This window comes from Phalacrocorax carbo, chromosome 1 (genome assembly GCF_963921805.1).
Source record: "Phalacrocorax carbo chromosome 1, bPhaCar2.1, whole genome shotgun sequence".
Taxonomy (NCBI): domain Eukaryota; kingdom Metazoa; phylum Chordata; class Aves; order Suliformes; family Phalacrocoracidae; genus Phalacrocorax; species Phalacrocorax carbo.
In genome coordinates, this window is record NC_087513.1 from 137,298,291 (window position 1) to 137,317,940 (window position 19,650).

A 19,650-nucleotide genomic window follows, 5' to 3' on the forward strand; every position below is an offset into this window, starting at 1 on the left:
CCCTCCAAGAGAGGGCACCTCGGCCCGGCGTCCTGCTCCCCACTCCTTCCTGGGACGACTCTCCCTTTTGTAGCCAGTTCCTTTCAGCATGAAATATCGTGTGTCTGGTCTTCATTTGAGCTTTCTTGGAAAGTCTGAGCAAACTTAGTTCAGCTGTTGAGTTATGTCAGAAAAGGAAGAGGAAAAAAAAAAACCCCAGCTCTTTCCCTGTGAGTTCCAAGTGGAATTTTTGCACTCACATAACTCATGATCGCTCTCTATTAAAAAATGCTAAACTCACTTCTCTGTTTCTAGGGAGTCTTAAAGGTCCCTCCAATAAATTTAGTTGTTAGCGTTGATGTTGGGCTGTGGAAAAAGCAGGAGGGAAGCGTTGTTGGCCCTGGGACATCCATTTGCAGTTTTCAAACTGAGCTGAAACATCTTTCTTAAAGGATGCCCTTCTGCTAAGAGCCCATCAGCTTGGGCAGACGAGTCCTGTGGGCCTGCATCAACCCTGCACACCCTTGCTTCTTGAAGGAAACAAGACTGATTAGGTAACATTCAAAAACCCTTCAGCATCTGGGGTAAGGAACAAAGCTTCAGAAGACAAGACAGACTGGAAATCAGGCCACCAGTGTAGCAGCACGTATAGTTTCTATTCTTGATTTCCCTCTAGTCCCCTTCCTCCCAAAAAAGAGACGGAATTTCCCTCCTAGAGCAGCTGTTTCTACTGTCACAGAGCTCCAAGCCAAGGCTGAAGGATCAGGGGTGCTGTACAGTTTTCCGCCCTGTGCCATATACACGCTCGAACTTTGCAGCACCGGGTTTGGGTTTTCAGCACTGCTCTTTGTCCCCTCACTCAGAAAAATGAAAAGATTCAGGCTGGGAGGGGGATGGAGAATGGTTCTTGGACTGCAAAAAAGACAAGTATATTCAGAGAGAACAAAGTTACACTGTCAGAAGGGAAATGCCCTGGTATATAGTTACTCCTAAACAGCTCTCTCCTTAAATGGGGTGTTCAATGGCATTAAATGCACCTCTTGCTGAAAACCTTTTTAAGCTTTCAGCTTCAAGCTGATAAACCTGCAGTAGAAAAGCCATTAAGCTGTTCTAGCATGTCGCTTCTCACGATTTGAGTGGAGGCGGTGAGTCATTTTCACACAGGTGGAGGGTAATGTTTTCTTGTTCGCAGAGCACTGATTTTTACTGCTGCATTTGGTGCCGATGGGCTGCACGGTTACAAATGATTTACTTCATACCGCCGAGAAGGAGCTCCCCTACCTGCCAGACGGGGAACCCTTTTCCTTGGGATGATGTTTGAGAGCAACATGTTAAAAGTGTTTTAGGAATAGCAGCCTACCTTAACCCTGCCAGAATTTCTCTTTTGGCAGTAACGACCTTGTGTGATTTTTTTGGTTGTGCTGGACAAGAGATGAAGACGTCTGAGGAAACCCGATGCCTGGTGCGTATGCATGCCACACACACGCAGATGAGTTAAGAGTCCTACTCTACGACCTGATTCCATTTCACTAAATGGAAGAATCAACACATACACACACACCCCGCTTGGGCACCCTGCAAGAGGTAGCCTCATGGCAAAAGCAAATTGGAAAAGGGCTGATACCTACAGGCACTACATCGCTGTTTGGGGGTCGTGCGCCATGCTGAGAGCCAGTCAGACCTGAGACGCTCACACGACACAACACTGATCATCAACGCACATGAGATGGCCCTGAACCATGGGTGATGTGGGGGGTTGGGAGCCTCCCCCTTGCCCCCGCACAAGTGCTAGGCTACAGTCACGATGCCGCTCACCTTCCCCTCCAGCCCAGCAAATAATGGCTTTGTGATGAAGCAGCTCCCAGACCCGGGAGGTTGTGGCGCTCCAGAGAGCCTGTTTGCTCCAGGCAGACAGGAAGGACCCAATCCCGGGGCAAACGCTCCCATCCAACACCATCCCCTTCCCCTCCTCCAGTCTTCTTCAAAAGCTACCAGCCACTGCTTTTGAGAAGGCAGACCCTGACATGTGCAGAGAGCCCTCCAGCTGGGGATGTTTCAGGACCACCCTTTTAAACTAAATAACTGTTAAAGGACTTAAGTCCCGAATTTCTGAGTTGCCGCAGCATACGCTTACAGCTGGCGCCTTGTCTTTTTTTGCACAAAAGATGCCTGACTCAAACTGGGAGACCCGCACGCATCTCCTCAGCGCATTCAGATACAATCCAGGGTAGGGGGGGAACCCATTGCGCCTGTGAAACCCACGCGTGGTGGCCCTGCTGTGCACTTTGCGTGGGCAAAGAGCCAAGCCTCGGTGTGCCTGGTGAGCAAGAGCACGGCCCAACTCACGCCCAGGGCTGGAGAGGGCTGACCCAGCCTTGACTTCAGAGGGAGCCAGGAGAGCAGACCCAGGACGGGCGCTGTAGGATGGAACCCCCCCTGCCACCTCATACAGTGCCGGGTTTGGATTTATATCGCTTTTGAGGCTCACTCTTGGGGAAAAAAACCAAAGGTTCTGCTGGAGAAAAATAAAGTTGAAATGTATTTTTCTTTTTGTTTTTGAAGAACCTGCCTTACTTTATTTCAGTAACTCATTACACACTTCCCCTGCCTCCCCACCCATTATTTTCTGAGCCTGACACTACCGCAATACACAATCGCTGGACACCAGAATTTACCTTTCACTAGGACATACAACCTCCTTCAGCACAGGAGATCCAAAATCTCCCCCCACAAGCATACGGGTGAGCACACAGACACCCCAGGCCTGCCAAATTTTCAGATTTTTCTAACAGAGGGAAAAATTTATTGGAAAAATGAACAGGGTTTTCAAGAATAAGAAACTTCTTGCAGACTAGGAGTGAAAAGTCACCTGACACTCTGTCTGTGATGAAGCTGCAGCTGAGTCATCCTCCGTTCTCTGGCAAAGGCACAGAATTATTTATCAGAACTCTTAAAAAAGAAAAAAGGTGTAATTTTATTTTCCTGACTAGTATAAGCTCAAAAATTAATTTAGCTTCTTGCAGTCTAGCATTTGTATTAGAATAATTTTTAAAAGGAATAAGGTGTTTTAAAACCCTCTAAGTTATATTAAAAAAGCAATACAGAAAAACCCTGCCACAGAAGGGTCACCATTTTTTCTCTCCACAAATGGATGCCTTCATATATTTGTATAGAGTGCATAAACACCCACACCAGGAAAAGAGAACAGAGTCTGGACTTTGCTTATATAAAACCAACAGTCCAAAAAAGCAGTTTAGCATGGATTTTTCAGCCTTTTGGTGATTGGCATTTTGTGTAAGAAGTAAAAATCTGCTTGTCATCTTGTATGTCTGTTCTGGAAAATAATTTTTCATGCTTCTGTTGGGCGACAAGCAAAACCTCCCTTACACTACAGCAAATTCTGCAGGAAACCTGTCGGACTCAGTACTCTCAAACCCCGTCAGCAAAAATTAACAATAAAGGAAAAGCCTCTTTCCCCAAATACATCTACTAACCCCCTAAGCAAGTTAATCCTCATTCCTTTATAAGCTCAGACATATCTATCTGTACAACAACAACTTCCCTTAGGCATCCAGAAAAAAAAAGGAAAAAGCAAGGAATGCAAGCAAAACAGTATCGCTGCTCTCTCTCCGCACGACTGGATGATGATGGCTGCTCACGTAAATACAGAATTCAGCAGGCACCCGAAGGAGCCATAGCAAACGCGACGGACAAAGGGCCTTCTTCAGCTTTAAAGCTCCATCTGGCAGCATTTCTGCTGGGGATGTCAGCCGGTAGCTCAGCGCAGAGCCAGCAGGCAGCCTCTGCACCTGCAAACCCTCTGCCTGCAGAGAAACTGTGCCGCTTTATTTTCCAGCAGAAACTCTGCCCGGCGGAGCTGGAGCTCTGGGACAGCAGCACGCGAGCAAGTGGCAAATCAATTTTCTGAAGAATTACGTTGCTTACCTGCAATGCAACATCATTTAGCCCAGTCCCAAAGATTTTAATAGCATCCTTTCTTGGGTGGTATGGCTGCAAAAGCAGTGATGTCATGGGGAGGAAGCAGTAACAATCATGTGACTGCATCCTCCCTCTATAGCATATCTGATAGGGGACGGGGACAGGGGAGACGGACCAGCCTGTAATCCCGCAGGATTAAACCGCAAGCCTCTTTACCCCTGCCCTACCTACTCGGTCACCATCAGAACACGTGCTGCTTTTCCCCCCCCCCCCACCCTAATTATTTTTAAAAGCGTTTGTGGATTATTTTTGCAACCACAATCACATTTTTCACAAGCAAAAGCATAGCAAGTATGCTGCGTGCAAACCAAGAAGCATTCCTGCTGGCTCTGCAACAATGCCAAGGTGTCACATTTTCTTTCATCTTTATGAAACAGGTAATCACAGCAGCTTGGAAATGAGGCAAACCACAATTTCACCATCCCTTGCATTTTTCCTTCTCACGGTGCTCCATTTCAAGCTTATCCAGACTGACTTCTCTCCATCTTCCGTGTCATATTCAAGCTTTGCAAGCTTACCTCATAGGTTTCATCCCTGTTATCTTCACTGCTTCATTCTCCCCGCCCTCTGTCCATCCACCCATCGCTCCACTTGCAGCCTTCTGCCTTTTCTTCAATGCAACTGCCACTGCTTGAAAGATCCTCTCCTATATGCCAGCCTACCTTTCCTTTTCAAAACATCTGCTTAAGTTTTCCCATCAAATATTTAAAAACTAAAACATTCTAAAATGTTTCATTAAAAAAAAGGTGAAAAAGCAATTAGCCTTTCACACCTCAGAACCATCTATTTGGGGAACTGGGGGGACGCAGTTTGGTTGGGGATTTTTGTTCGGGATTGATTTTGGGTTTTTTTTCCTTAAAAAGCATTTTATTGTACTTTACAATGTATTTGAGTTCTACAACAAAATAATAATTTCCAAAGTTCTGATTGTATGAATTTTGTACAAGCCACTAGGATCGCGTTCCCCAAGGCAGAGCTTGTAACCATTCTTTGTGAAGATCTCGTACATGTTCGCACATGTGCAATGTGTTTTATTTCAGGACGTTCACACCTTACTGCTCACTTTCCCATATTTGAATATTGTGCAGACTGGTTTTCCCCTTAAGGGAATCCAGGGATGTGCTTTGTATTGCCAAGCAGATGCAACAGCTAGGTAGAGGGAGATCTTGCGCAAGGACACACACGAAAATATCCACGGGTGACTGACTGAAGGCACATGCGTGACTTCCGCTCACTTCGAAGGCAGGCAGTTCTGGGAGACCTTTCTGTCCCCGTGTGTCTGAGCAGGTATTTATGGATGCGCTAAGCGGGCAGCCCAACCTAGCCAAGCAAGCCAGTTGGTACAGGGTGTCCAAAACCTTTTTTCCAGAATGGCTACCCAACTCCTTCAAGTCTTGTCTGTGAGTGGAAGAACTGTTCTGGCACTCCTTATTTCTGATGCCGACTCCGCATATGGATTTTATTATTAAATTTGAATCCTTCACTTGCTCCACCTGAAGTTCCCACACGTTTCTGGAGTGAGAAACATGCCTTTAGAGAAGAGGTTTGAGGATGCCCTTCATACACAGCACAGCAGATCACAGTTCTTCATCGTCACGGATCGGTAAGAGCATCAGGCCTACCCTAACCATGTCAATGAAGTGTGGAAAAGTGATGGAAGCCCTAACTTCCTGCCAGCGTCTGTTCTTTGCGCCCATTAAAATCAGTATTAATAGGCCAATTGAATTCTGTGGAGGAAGTTAAACCAAGACTGAGCACTTAATTTATTTTCTTGATAATGCCATCTGGAATTTTCCTTAATCAGTTTATGAGGGGGGAACATGGAAAACATCAAGCAGCAGTTAGCTGGTCAGACACAAGCATCTATACCTAGGAACTTCTCTGCCACAAGACACTCTCTGTAACACAAACGCCAAGTCCTAGACAGCGAACAGTAATTTTGTGCACTAACCAAATGAGCACAAGGGTTTCAATCTCCCATTTTTTTCCTCAACAGTTTTTCCTAAATTAGATCCTTAGTTTTCTCTTCTCTTACCACAGCTGAACTCATCAAGTCACTGCCGAACACGTATTCTTAGCTGGATGGTCTAACTGCAAACAAACTAAAAGGGACAGAATACCTAATTCTCAATATAAAATGTGATTCCAAATGCCTCGATGCATATGTACAAATTTAGGAGATTATAAGAAATCATAAGAAGCCAGAAACAGCTCCTAAGAAGCTTTTAATTCCAAGAATACTGAGATTTTCCAAAAGGCAAGCAAATCACTTAACTGACATTTACAGATTCCAAAACCAAATCAACTTTACTCTTTGGTATCATCGGAAGCAAATACTTAATCAATTGAGTGGCCTCAGGAAAAGAAAATACTCTTCACATGATGCTTTGGAAAAGACTGTTCTTGCTTTCACTAGCCTGCAACTTTCTCAAGTCTCTCTGTAAATATATTTTTCTTCCTCTGGAAGATATATGACTCTATAGCTAAAAAGGAGACTGGATGCAAAATAAGCTGCAAAGTGCCCTCTTCCCTAAAAAATGCAAACTTCAGGTTTACATCTACTGAAAACAAAATACATAGTTCATCCAATTCCTTAAAAAAAATTTGCTCTTGTTGTACAGCACTTACCTTTAAGTCTTGCAAAGTGCTTATAAAAATGGCAGCAAGGAATACATATAGGCCTTCATTCTTATAACAGAAAATCCATACTGACATACCCATTATAGCTTTTGTTGTTGATCCTGGCGGTGGTGAGACAGAGACGGTTGGTATTCGAAATGACTATTTCCAGCACGCTGTTTAAAAATAACCTAAACTCTGTCATACCCTTAACGCCTTGTAAATACTGCACAGGGACAGGAGTCATATGTCAGGACGATGACTTTTCCTGTGGCTCCTGCAGCTTCAGGCTGCCGAGAGACACTGAGAAATGGCCTTTCTGCAATTCTGCAGGTTTAACGTTTCCTTTGTGAAAGCAGCAGAAAATGTTCATCCTAAAAAAGTTAACTCGTATTCTTTTGAGTGGTTTCCACCTTGGAATTAGTCATAAGGAAGATATTACAGAACTAATAATGTCAACTTACTTCCAATACAAATCTACAAAGTACAAACTTCTGTTACGATGAAGAAAGGCAGTTTGATGTGTTGCAAGTGGAGCTACCGCGAATTCTGGGATTCCATCACAAGCCTCTGATACAGCTGTCAGCTCCTCGTGAGCGATAAGCAGGTATGTTCTCCCACGTGCCATTCCTTATACTCCACATCCCTTTCAGGTCTTCAGTGCAACCTCTCTAGGACCTCTGATTTCACATATTTCCTCTCTTTTATTTGAAAATTCATTCATTCACCTAAATTACAGCGTTATTCAAAATACAAAATTTTTTAACGAAAACGTCATGAATGTGGCAAATATGAAACCATTCAAAAAATACCTTATGCTTTCATATATAACAAAACTCTATTTCTGTTTATGGCAAATTATTTTATTTTGTAGAAGAAATACTTTCAAATAATACAAAAATGACACAATCATACAGAACTGTGACAACAACAAGAGAGATGAATACTGAATATGGTAACTCATTACCACATCAAGACAGAACTCATTACAGCAGTCAGAATCACAGACCCAAGAGATCCACCAACAACGTCTCACAGCAGTCGCTGTTTAAGAACACCAACTGAACGCCCTGACAGAGAGGCCACCAGGCATCGCCCCTTCGTTACACAGTTACAGAACAATTCGGGGCAGAAGGGAGGTCCCTACCCCAGCCCCTGCTCAAAGCTGACCTAACAGCCGCCAGGATGCTCTGGGCTACGTCCAGTCAAGTCCTTGACCCCTCCATGCACGCACAGAGAGCTCCACCTCTCTGGGCAACCTCTTCCACCACCTGACCGCCCTCACGGGAACACGGTGTTGTCTGTTCTTAGCATACAGCAAGTACTTCTAGTGTCACTGCGCGGTGACTGTTGCTAAACACCACTAGGTAAGGGCCTCCACTGAAAATGAGACGCAAAATTCCGACTAACCGGCCTTTTCAAGTAATGAGCACTGAAAAGCTTGCTGTCCCTAGACTTTCACCCAAACACTAAACGTTTCTTACATGATTTGGTTTTTAACTGCATAGTTTCTGAATAAGTCTAGTTACGCCCGAGGAACCCTCCATCTATACACCCGCCGAAGCTTACTGGTGGAAACAGACTTCAGGATGGTTAGCACGATAAATGCTACGTGTCCTTTCGTTTCACATATATTGCTATACGATCGGAACGCTTGATGCCTGTAATGATTACAGGCCATACTAGGAATCAGGGAATACTACCTTAAAATTAAATGTCTGTGTTAATCTTCCCAACTGATTAATGATTTAGGTTTACAACCTTTTTCCCCATTACTTTTTGCCTCAGCTTGGACAAGTAAAAGCAATTTGGTTTCACTTTCAGGTTTTCCTGATCTTTGACAGGGTAACAGAATACAAGCTCTTGATATTTTAAAATATTCTGATTGCTTCTGATAAGTCTGCTTCAGTTTTGGCTGTTGTTGTTTTGATTTCCTGACATATAAAAATCTGGAACCAATTTGATCTTTAATTACAAGACAGCATCATCTTCTTTCTAGGAGACTCCAGCAATTTGCAAAGTCAGTCTTGTGTTGGGCACCTCTCTTTGTAGGTAATGTATAATTAGAAAAATATGAGAAACTATTATAGTAGCTTAGTAAAGAAGTATTTTTACATACTTGCAGGATGCAAGGACACAGAACTGGCATTCTCGGGAATTTAGGGTGACAGTCTTTCATTAAAAGGAACGAACGCAAGTAAAATTATTTCTTACCAGATTTTAGCTGGTCCAACTAGCAATCAAGTGAGCTGCACCTTCCCGAATTATACACCTTCCTCCTGGGAAGTGTCACTGTTCAGCAGAACTTGCAATGCAGTAACCTCAAAGCACATCCTTTAGGACGAAGGTGCGTTTAAGCACCCTTCCTTAATGCAGCCGCTTTCTGCAACCAGCACATATGTACTTTCCTGAATCAGATCAGAATCTTTAAAACTGTAGAAATGACTATAATATTCCTTTAGCGGTCTTTCCACACAGCTAGCTCACGTTGCTCTTTTAACTCCTTTTTCATTAAACGGCAAAACAAAGGCCTGTCACCCTTCTCCTTCCTCCGTTTAAACTGAGAATCTAGTAAAGAATATCAAGATACTTTAGACACAACTGAAATGAAAACAATCTATTAGTGCACAGTAAGAACATGCAAATGAATTCTGCAACGGTTAACTTCACTTCTAATCAGTGTTACACACATTGCAGGTGATAATATTTTGCTATAACACAGACAGTGCTAAAGGATACAATGTACATAATAAGCTACAGGTAATAAAGCTGAAAAAAGTGACAATTTTAGAACATAGTATTTTCATTTCAGGTATCAGAAACAAAACCAGCTCAATGGTTCCATTCTACTGTATGACAAATACTGAAGAACAAAATTTCAGTCTTAAAATACATCTTAAAGTAGGTATTTTCCTTCAAGGAAAAAAGGCACTATAAATAAATTACACTACAGTGAATTTGCCTGAACTCACTTTGTTTCTGTCTTCCAGCCTTTAAGTCAAATAAAACAGCATAAAAACTGTACACGCTCTTAACAGGATAGTCGATCTTTTATAAAATAAGTTGTCTTCAGAGATGTCAGTTTCACAACAAGGAAAAACCAAGCCTTGTTGCAGTCGCTATTATAAAATATATATGTATATATATTTATATATATGTTTTTGTTTACTTTTACTTTTTTTACTTTTTTTATTTTTTACAAAACGTGTATATTAGCTTTTGCACATTTTTTTTAAAGAAACTTGGCTAATCTAATAACTTCATTAAAATAAAAGCGATAAATACTTCATGTTTACAATGCAACATGTCATACATCATCAGCTGGCAGAGGAGGTATGTTAATCCTTGGTCTTGTAAAAAAAGCTATCTTCTCTCTGTGATCAAAACAAGATAAAAAAGGAAGTCAACCAAATAGACACCTACATTTTTCCCCCCCCAAGAACACTGTTTCTTTACTCTGGTTAGTGGTTAGTATTTATTACTTACATACTGAACTGACGGTTTATTTGAGCACAGGAAACTTACAAAAACTATCAAACCTCACTGTACAATTTTGGCAACATTCCACTGAGCACAATTACTGTTTCTGAAAATTTAGGTGGAAGCTGTGTATACAGCTTATTGAACATCAGTCATAGTTGACTGTAAAAAGGTTCCATAGGACAAGCCCTGCATAAGCCCCTTCTGCAATGCAGGGTTTACCCTTGTACATTTTGCAATAATGCCTACAAAAAAAGGGGGAAAAACACACAAGATGGCATTCAGAGTCAATTTTTTGCTTCTTTACTGAGCAAACAGTACGTGCTGTAAAGTAAGTGTCATAAGAAATGGATGTGTGCATAAAAAGGGCAAGAATTTAAACAAGACAGCTTTTACTTCATTTTCTACTTCTTGTTTTACTCAATCCCTCATATCTTTTTATCTCAGTAAACAAAGCACAAAATTCCCTTTTCTTATCACCAGAAACATAAGATGTCAAAACAATGCTACAATTCCTACTCCTCCTCCTTCCTCCCTACCTTTGTGAGAAACACCTTTCCAACATAATTCAAGCAAAAAAAATTACATCAAAGGACAGACAGCTTTTCCATTTCACTTAGCTATTCCTTGCAAAAAAGTTCTAAAAATCCAAGCGCTGGACGAAACAGTATAACGTAACAGCGTAGCTGAGCTGTCCTCCACATCGACACTGCACTAACCTTTTCTCACTCTTTCTATTACTCTCCCCCCAAAAATTATAAAAATTTTAATGATGAAGTAATAAAGCCTTTCTGTGAAATGCACACTGTTTATCAATGCCACTTGTACACAAAACAAACTCTCAGAAAAAAAATAAAGCTAAGAGGACCCATACCATGTGAACACAGATGAAATAGGAACAGAAGTCCAAAGAAAAGGCTTCTTGAGCAAAAGCTGGAATATTATTGAGTAATTTTTAAGGGGAGTGTTACTAGTAATGAGTATGTATTACATTAACTATTTATGCCCACAGGCTTGCATTGAAGAACTGACAAATCATTTGAACTGAACAGTGACTAGGCTAAGTGAGAGAATCACCTATGTCTGCACTTGAAGACCCTTATTTTTTTAATTCCATGTGTTTTAGAATTGAAACACTGCAATTTTACCTTAGCTTTGGCTCTTTGCACTACAAATAATTCAAAGGAAACTCGTGTGTCCAAATCAATATACAGTTAAAAATTACTGGCTACATGGAAGACACACAGAATTTATGCTAAATGTTTCAGAGAGGTTTAACCTCTCTAACGAACTGTTGCTATGCGATTTCAGTACACATTACCACTTACCTAAAAGTCTGCACCTGAATAGGCTCCTTCTGATTTTGCCCACGCAACTGGTATATTTCTTTTGATGCTTTCTTCAGCATCTTTTCAGCTGCTTGCTCCTGGTGATGTTCAAATTTGGTCTGTCTGGTCTGAAAACAAGAATATAATGCTTAAAATGGTCATGTGAATAAATAAAACACAAGAATACCCAGGTTAAAATAATGGATTTTTCCCACTCACCACAGTAAAAGCACGCAAGTACACTGTCTGATATAGCTGGTCATCCAAGAACTATCAATTTAAGAGAGTGACACGAGTTGTTTCATTTCTTAATGCTCTTTAGACAGAAATGTATTGAATTAATGAAATTTACTGCACATAGATCTGTCAAATAAGACCTTGAAATAAATTTAGGCTCACTCTTCGTCTCTGGTAATCTAGTGTCAATTTTGTTTCTTGGGCAGTTTTTGCACTTTTTGCCTGTAACCTTCTTCTCCAAGAATAAGGGGGGGGTGGGGAAGGGAATCACTTAGGGAACATTCCAAATAGTTGTTTAAAATGAAATATCAAATCAGCAAAATTTCTTTCAAAGATCAGAAGTCAGGAAATTATTAAAGTTCCAATAATAAATATCTGAAACAAAAAACCCCAAACCAAAATGAAAAGTACCACTGGCAAATAGTGCCATGATCCAGTAACTGTCCTCAAATACACACAGAGTTTGGTAATAATCAATGCAATCGTTTTTTATTGTGCTAACTTCAAGAATATAGAAGGAACATTCGTTGTTTGAAGTTCTGTGAAAACAGCTCTCTAGACATCTTGTCACAATCAAGAAATTTTGAAAGCAGAAGTTTCTGAACATGTTGAGTGCTTATCTCGTGTTACCATACCTGCCTTTCTGCTTCCTTCAACAGGTTTCGGAATCGCTCATCCCGAAGGACCCAGTGGGGTAGATCTGTCTGCCCTCTGAGTTGGGCATCTTCCAGGCGCTGTCTCAACTCTCTTAAAACACATATCTCCTCGTTCAGCTGTCTCTGTCTAGTTCTGGATGCCTGGAGATCCAGCTCCAGGTCTAACGATGTCCTTGCCATAAGCTCAGCCAAAGATGATCTGCAGGACTGCTGAGTTATTCGGATTCAAATAAAATGCACAACATATTACTCTCAATGTGGTAATACTGGTCTATCTTTAGCTATACCGGGCATACATTTTTCTGTACTTGCTTCACATACACAGTCTTTCTTGACACAGAGTGTTGGAGAGGTGATTTGATCAGTAAAAGACTAACTAGCTGTAGAGGTGTTCTGTACCACAAACTTTCTCAGTCAATGCTTTCTACTACCTCCTTTAAAGTCTCCTTTTGGCTTATAAATATTTAACTAATTTAAGTTCATGGAATGAACTTTCATGCTATGATGATAATAAAAGGGATGGAACATGAAAAACTCGTAACGATTCATGACGTTCGAAAATACTGTACTGAGCAAGTTTCCCCTTAAAGGGTGTTATTCAATACTGGTTTTACAATACATTCTGAATCAAAATGGGAGCTATGGCTATCTACTTGCCTACACCAGCAAGAAATTAACTTCTGCTGGCCAGGCTAAGCTGTATGTGATTTATATACAGGGCATTAACACCTTACCTGTCTTTCTGAGCCTACTTGTTCTGCAGCATGCAAGGTGGCATGGGGGCACAAAAGGAGAGCTTAACCTACTCATTCCTGAATACTTGGGCCTCAAATACTATGGTTTGCTAGGCTGCATGGGGGGGGAGCTGGATGTTTTACCATCACATCCACACACACTTCTCCGGGCTTGCACCCCGCATCATAAACTAGATTTTAAATATTTAACAAAGTTTACACCTAAATCAATACAAATTCAGTCCCCGTTAAACTAGTTTTTGTCTGCCAAACTTTTTTTCCTCTTCCTCAATAATTGTTCACAACTATATTTCACTTCTCTATGTCTACCTTTTAGCTTAAAAACCCAAACCAAACCCAAAACAGGCACCCCTCTCCCAATTACATTACAGAAGCCTTACACATTTCCTAAGAGCATCATAAGGTACCTGTAGACATCTAAGGCTTAAGTAAAAGAGTACCACTGTTCTGGCAACTTCGTGAAAAGTAAAAACCAGTTTCATCGGTATACCTGCTTATACCGTAGAGTACGCCTCTCCAATGTATTCCGGACAAAAGGGGACTTCCGTGGCAGAGTTGAACTGTCACTGTCACTGCGATACAGCTAATTTGAAAAGATATTGAAAATACAGGTTGCGTACAAGCCCATCCACAGTAAGAAACCTGGATTTTTTTCCCCCTCTCTTGCTTTTGAGATTTATTTTTAAAAATGCCCTGAAACTGCCTTGTTTTAAGCAACTGATTTTTTTTCAGCTTCAGGTATTTATAAAGATTTATATATAATAGTGCTCATACTGTATATTTACAATAATTCCAGAAAACTTCAAAACCATCAGTCTTTTACAGCCAAGTTTCATCAAGCATTCTATTAAATATCCAAGGCAATGTAACCTACAAAAAAGGGGAGGGCAGAGTTAAAGGCAATAATATTTCTTCCTAAAGCATTTACTGGGCAAAACCAATACAGTCTCCCACTTTTATTCCCTCTCTGATTTTAAGTAAATGCAGATTAAGTGAGGGTGTTTAACAACCTTTTCCTTTTTGCACTGCCTTTGTTCTCATGTGTGAGGGTGTTTTATTCAGATTCTCTGTATCATGAACAGATATGGAGTCCAGAAATCAAACTGAAGAATTTGAAGGGATCCATAGATGCACTGTGTGCAAGGTAAATAAGAGAGCAAAAAGCAGAAGATCCTTGATTTCGGAAAAAACTTAAAACTTAGAAGTCATTGCTGCATTTTCAAACTCAAGCTCTCAAAAGCTTATGAAAGAGTACAATTAAAGATATGTGCAACAATATTGCAAAATCAATACCCGTGCATTGATCTGCAACACCACGAACCAACTGCTTACAAGCCTTTTGCCACTGAATGTAGCAACCAGCTAACGCGAGCTTGAAAACTGTTGTGCCAATCCTCGATTCCTTGCACCAGTGCACCCAAGAATCCTGGGTCCCGCTGTAGCGGGCATCTTATGACAGACATTCGTGACAGCAACCAGTCGTAATATTATGCAATAACCCTAAGATTATGCTTCAGTCCCCTTTCCCAAACTTTCAGGTACCTGAAAGTTAAACATGACTTCCAAGATAGCTGTTTACACACCTCATTAGACAGCAGTGCACCTCTGTAAAATCAATCACCCCAGCCAAACGTCAAAGGGTGCCAAGGAAAAGAGCTTAATATCTAATTTGTCATAGATTCTTAAATTTTAAGGGAAATAAATTCAGGTTTAAACTCTTAAAAATAACCAGGGGACCTCTTCCCCACTGCAATGTTTAAATTAAATGAAAGATTATTCGTTAATATTAAAAAAGCAGGACATATTTCTTATCAATGTAATAAAGTCTTAAGAAGAAATTTTTTTTGTACAAAAACGTACAAAATGCTTGTGTGGAGGCCCCGCCACCCCCTTCTTTTTGAGCCTTACTCACTCTGCAAACATATTGACTTCGTGCTCCAGGCGAGAAGGTCTGGGAACGAACAATAGTGCTACTGCGAACAAAAGCAGAACCCCGTGGCCTGCGGCTAGTTCTCTCTTTTGGAAGAATAGCAACTTCTTCAGGAAACAGATCCTCAGTGTTAGTTTCCTTATCCACCTAGAATTTCAATGAAGGAAAAATTTTTTTTTTTTCCTTATTTTCTCTCTCACCAAAACCAATCAGACATTTCAACAATATCAAAAGTAAACAATCTGACCTGCTAGCTAGGTTCAAGTTTTAAAGAACACTGAGAACAGAGGATGAATCACCTCATTTTTAAAAAAGTTTTAAAACTAGGTCATTTGAAATTATAAGATTACCTTTCAGAAGCCTTTGCTGGAACAGTAACAATTATGAGATGCAGTTATAACGTGAATCATAGCTGCAGAGCACAAAGACTGCATTCAGCATTGGCAATTGGGCATTAACCAAGCTACCACCTGATCTCCAGGCTCAACAGAAGAAAACCGAGTCGCCTTTCAATAAGCAAGGTGACTTTGAAACAAGCAACCACATTAAAACTGGAGGAAGTCAAATGAAGAGAAGAAACTCAACAAAAGGGAACTGAAAGACTGTTGAAATAATGACACAAGAACACTAAAATATTCGGAAATACAGAAAACATATGCTACTCCAGCAAAGCTTCCAAACTTTACAATAACTAACTCCTCAATAGGAGGTATGGTCTTCCCTAAAGGCAACACAAATGGCTTATGCTCCTCTGCTTCAGTGGAAGTGTGCCGATTTCAGCTTGTTCAGGATTATTTTCAAACGTCTCATATCTTGAATACAAGGGATCATAAATACATAATTTTCAGCACAATTGTTCCAAAAATTTCAGCTGTATTTATTGTAAACACTGAAACAGCAATGCAAGTCTTAAAACATTAAGCTGCTTTCTTCACAATTCCATCAAAAGTTCCTATTTCTAAGAGCGCTGGGATTTGATTGTGATCTTTTCTGTTCCAATTTCAGGTCAACACAGACACTGATACAACTGCATATTTACAGATTAGATAAAGGCCACAGTAAAAATAGCTTGCCTTTTGATGTAAAAGATCTGACTCCGTTCATAAATAACTAGCAAGCAAACAAAAAACCCAGCCCTAAAGAGGGCATTTTTAATAACTCAATAAGCACACTGCTGTCACAAAGGCAATGCTCATACAGGGTTAATGAAATTTCTGCTTCTTTTCTCTTCCGGTCAATTTGGACTCAAACTCAAGGAGCAGCAGCAACACACACTCTCTGTGCACCAGGCAGCATGGGAGTTTCTGTACTGCAGTTCTTCTCTCATTACCTTCAGTGGTGGAGGCTGCATTTTTCCAGAACTGTACTGGCCTGCTTGAGTTGCAAACATGTGTCCAGCTAACGAATCCCCACAAAACGGCTCTGGATAAGGAGGACTAGTCTGGGTGCAATTACTGCATCCACTGTCAACAGATTCTGCTTGCCAACTCCTAAAGTCAGAACATCACAGGAATTTTGTAGGTATTAAAAAAACTCATGCAATTATTTGTCACACGTATATATTTCATTATCCATGTCAGTTTGTCATTTTAGACTATTATTTCTCCAATACAAATACAGAATTTTCAAAGGGAGAACACATCCCACTTGCATTGCTGCAGATGCAGACAAGCAAACACATTTCATGTCAAAAAAGTCACCCTCCCCCTAATTTTCATAAAGCATGTGTTTTCTTTCTATAGAGACCAGAACATATAGTAAGAAAACGTTTAGTAAGAAAACAACAAAAAGAAAAACGCAATTCATTTAACAAACTAGCAATATCATTAATGATGAAATAGCATCGTAACAAACCCTGAAATAATAACAGCTGTGCTGCATGTTCACTCCATAAGCATTGCAATTCATCTTTCGACAATTTTCCATGCTACCACAAAAATATTATAGTTTTTAGTACAGTACTGTTGCAAACCCATTACAGTTGCCTCCCCAGCAAAGTTTCTGTTTGATATGATATGTTCCCCACTCCCCAAAATGCAAGTCCTCTAAACTCAGCCAGTTATTCAACTAAGGTTTTCTCCTATTTGCACATCATCACATAACAACAGAATTTTATACTCCTAACACTAGCAGGGGGCAGACCTCAGAATGAGGACCTGTTGTTTCTCCTGCTGTATTTCCGACTATACCCCTAGTGTAAATATAACCCAGCTGGTTGCTGAGATATTTAAACTACTCTTTTTACCTTTCTGATATGGCTTCTGCCTGATCTTCCTTTCTTTCCATCTCCAGGATTTCCTCCTCTGTGTACTCCAGTTTGACTCTTTCTTCTGCCAACTCTCTCTCAACTGCTTCCAGCTGGGCAGTTGTCCTAGCTAACAGGGCTGTCACCGCATCCTGAAAGGTAAACTAGACTTCAAATAAAACTGTTTGACAAGCCATTGCGTTTAATGTATACTATTCAGTGAAAATAAAACCAGAGCCATTGTATGCTCCTTAAAAACAAACAAACAAAAAACCCAACAGAAATCCCACAAACCTGTCCTGGATCTTAATGATCAAAACGTATGTGGCATTCCATGAATGTAACTTCTCACAGAAACTGGGCAGACTTTATCTCACTGTGGAGCACCATCCAGCAAGTTAGGACCAAAGAAACCTCTGGAGGTCACCTAGTCTGATGTGCTGCCCAAAGCAAGGACAGCTTCATAGGCACATCAGGTTGCCCGGGGCCCACTCAGGGGCTTAAAAATCTCCAAGGACAGAAACTGCACAACCTTTCTTGACAACTTCTTGAAGTGCAGTGGCAGAAATTTTCAATGAGTTTTAGCTAGTTGGACTGGAAGTGTGCATAAAAACATACACAGATTACTACTTCAAGCACCTGTCCAGACATGATCTAGCTTTTAATTATTCTTCTTAAGTCTTGTGGCAAGAGCTGGATTTTAATGAAGGCATCACCTTCTGTGCACCTCAAAATCAAACTGCACCCAAGCAAGATAAGATCACAAACAACCACCCAGCACGTCAAATAAAGTAAACAAATCACGTTTCAGAGCCATACTGTTTTAACTGTAGTTACATTTCCAGAAGACCGGGGGATACTTTCTTCACACTGGTTTTTGTTCTTTGCTCTCTGGGGGTCTGAACCAGTGAAGATCTGAACAGAATACCAGTGAAGCTGCATCTCACCAGAATTCTCTGCATCAGTCAGGTTTATCTGAGCAATGCCCTGTGAATAACAAAAAGCATCGATCACAATAAGATAAACATACACTGAAAGACAGACATCTTCTCATTTAAAGAGTACTTTCGTTATAATGTAAAAACCCCACTTTATCAAATAATGTCTCTTAAAAAGAGGCATTTTGTTCTGTTGTGTTATGATGTCTAAGATACTGAATTTCTTGCCTCCTCCTTACTACCAGAAAGGATCAGAGTAGATATTCAATTTTTAAGTTGAAAAATAAAAATTCTATGACTGATATAGGTATCATTGTTACAGCTGACAACTCTTAATATTTTATTTTTAAAAACCCTCTCAATTACATATCTGATTCTACATTTGCTTAAATTAGTATTACTTTAACAATTTTCCTTTAATCTGTTTTCTTTTGAGGGAACTATATTCTGAGATACCCTTCTGTTCTCTGGTCCTCAGAGGCATCTCCCAAAAGGGCAAAAAATGTCATATAAAACAATTTTTTTTTTCTGCCTATTTATATGATATGGTAGTCAAATAGGCCATAAAGCCACCTCTCAATGATGTCAAACAGAGGGGTTAAAAAATTATGAGAAAAGGATCAGAATTTAAAATTACGTTAAAAAAAATAATCAAACAGATGTTTCAAAATAATAACATGAAATGCAAAAAGACAAACATTATGTTTAAGAAGAATTCAAATAAATTAAGACATGGGGAATAATTGGTTGGTCAGGGCTGTAAAAGATCATAAACTGGGCCTGAAACAGCCATTGCACGTGATTGCAAAAAAAGGCAATTGCATTTCTTTGATGTTTTAACATAAGCTATATACACTAATCATGGAAAATAACTCCCTTATCTCAACATTGATGAAGCCAACAGGGAAGAAAGGAGCCAACTTAAGGAAGCACAGTTTCAGAAAGCTGTAGGAAAACAGAAAAAGATCTTTCAGGAAGGCAGGGCATATGAATAAAAGGTTGAGGGAATGGAAAGACCATCCCACAAGTTTAGCAGATTTACTTCTCTATGTAAGTGAAGCTTAGAACTATTTGCCAGAGTATTTCTCTTCCCCCCCCCCTTCCCTGTTATGTACAAATACAAGTATTTGTATAACTTTGGATAAACTCCAGCCTGACTTCAGCATTTAGGAAAGCTTTAAGCTGGTATAACCTAATTGAAAAGAAAGCAGTCATCAGGAACTTCAGAAATATATGGGTGATTAATTAGATGGAAAAACCTGTAATCTCAGTGGAATAAATTTTCAAACACAGAGGCCTTGTTGATAGATGCCATCACAGCAGTTCCAAAGAAAAGTAGCAAATGATTTCTCAATTTGAGACAATGCTTATTTTCAACTTACAGCAAAAGAGGACAACGAGCACAATGCTTAAATACATACTTCAACTCACCTACCTTAAGAAACCGTGGCATTGTTTCTCTCTTTTTGAGTTACATTGTTAAT

At 40.3% G+C, this 19,650-nt stretch overlaps 2 protein-coding genes across 8 annotated transcripts in view; both read right to left on the minus strand.

Moving 5' to 3' along the window:
• The window catches only part of CLCN4 (chloride voltage-gated channel 4), a 46,839-nt gene extending 39,477 nt beyond the window's left edge, over positions 1-7,362 (minus strand). Inside the window, exon 1 of one of the 2 annotated variants that reach the window (XM_064437112.1) lies at positions 6,696-7,362. In XM_064437112.1, the coding sequence (XP_064293182.1) occupies positions 6,696-6,699 (4 nt within the window). In that variant the 5' untranslated portion in view covers positions 6,700-7,362. Of the gene's footprint in view, positions 1-3,924; positions 4,012-6,695 lie in introns of those variants that run through there. The other variant, XM_009512279.2, reaches the window with a different exon arrangement.
• A 76-nt stretch (positions 7,363-7,438) lies between these two features.
• WWC3 (WWC family member 3) overlaps positions 7,439-19,650 on the minus strand; it is a 104,571-nt gene continuing 92,359 nt past the window's right edge. For 2 of the 6 annotated variants that reach the window (XM_064437099.1, XM_064475602.1), the window contains exons 16-24: positions 18,048-18,215; positions 17,229-17,380; positions 16,314-16,473; positions 14,966-15,130; positions 13,544-13,636; positions 12,278-12,508; positions 11,406-11,533; positions 9,911-9,971; positions 7,439-9,165 (exon numbers count right to left, since the gene is read on the minus strand). In XM_064437099.1, coding sequence (XP_064293169.1) covers positions 9,109-9,165; positions 9,911-9,971; positions 11,406-11,533; positions 12,278-12,508; positions 13,544-13,636; positions 14,966-15,130; positions 16,314-16,473; positions 17,229-17,380; positions 18,048-18,215 — 1,215 coding nt within the window. In that variant the 3' untranslated portion in view covers positions 7,439-9,108. Of the gene's footprint in view, positions 9,972-11,405; positions 11,534-12,277; positions 12,509-13,543; positions 13,637-14,965; positions 15,131-16,313; positions 16,474-17,228; positions 17,393-18,047; positions 18,216-19,650 lie in introns of all 6 variants that reach the window. The other 4 variants (XM_064475627.1, XM_064475620.1, XM_064475611.1 and 1 more) reach the window with 4 other exon arrangements.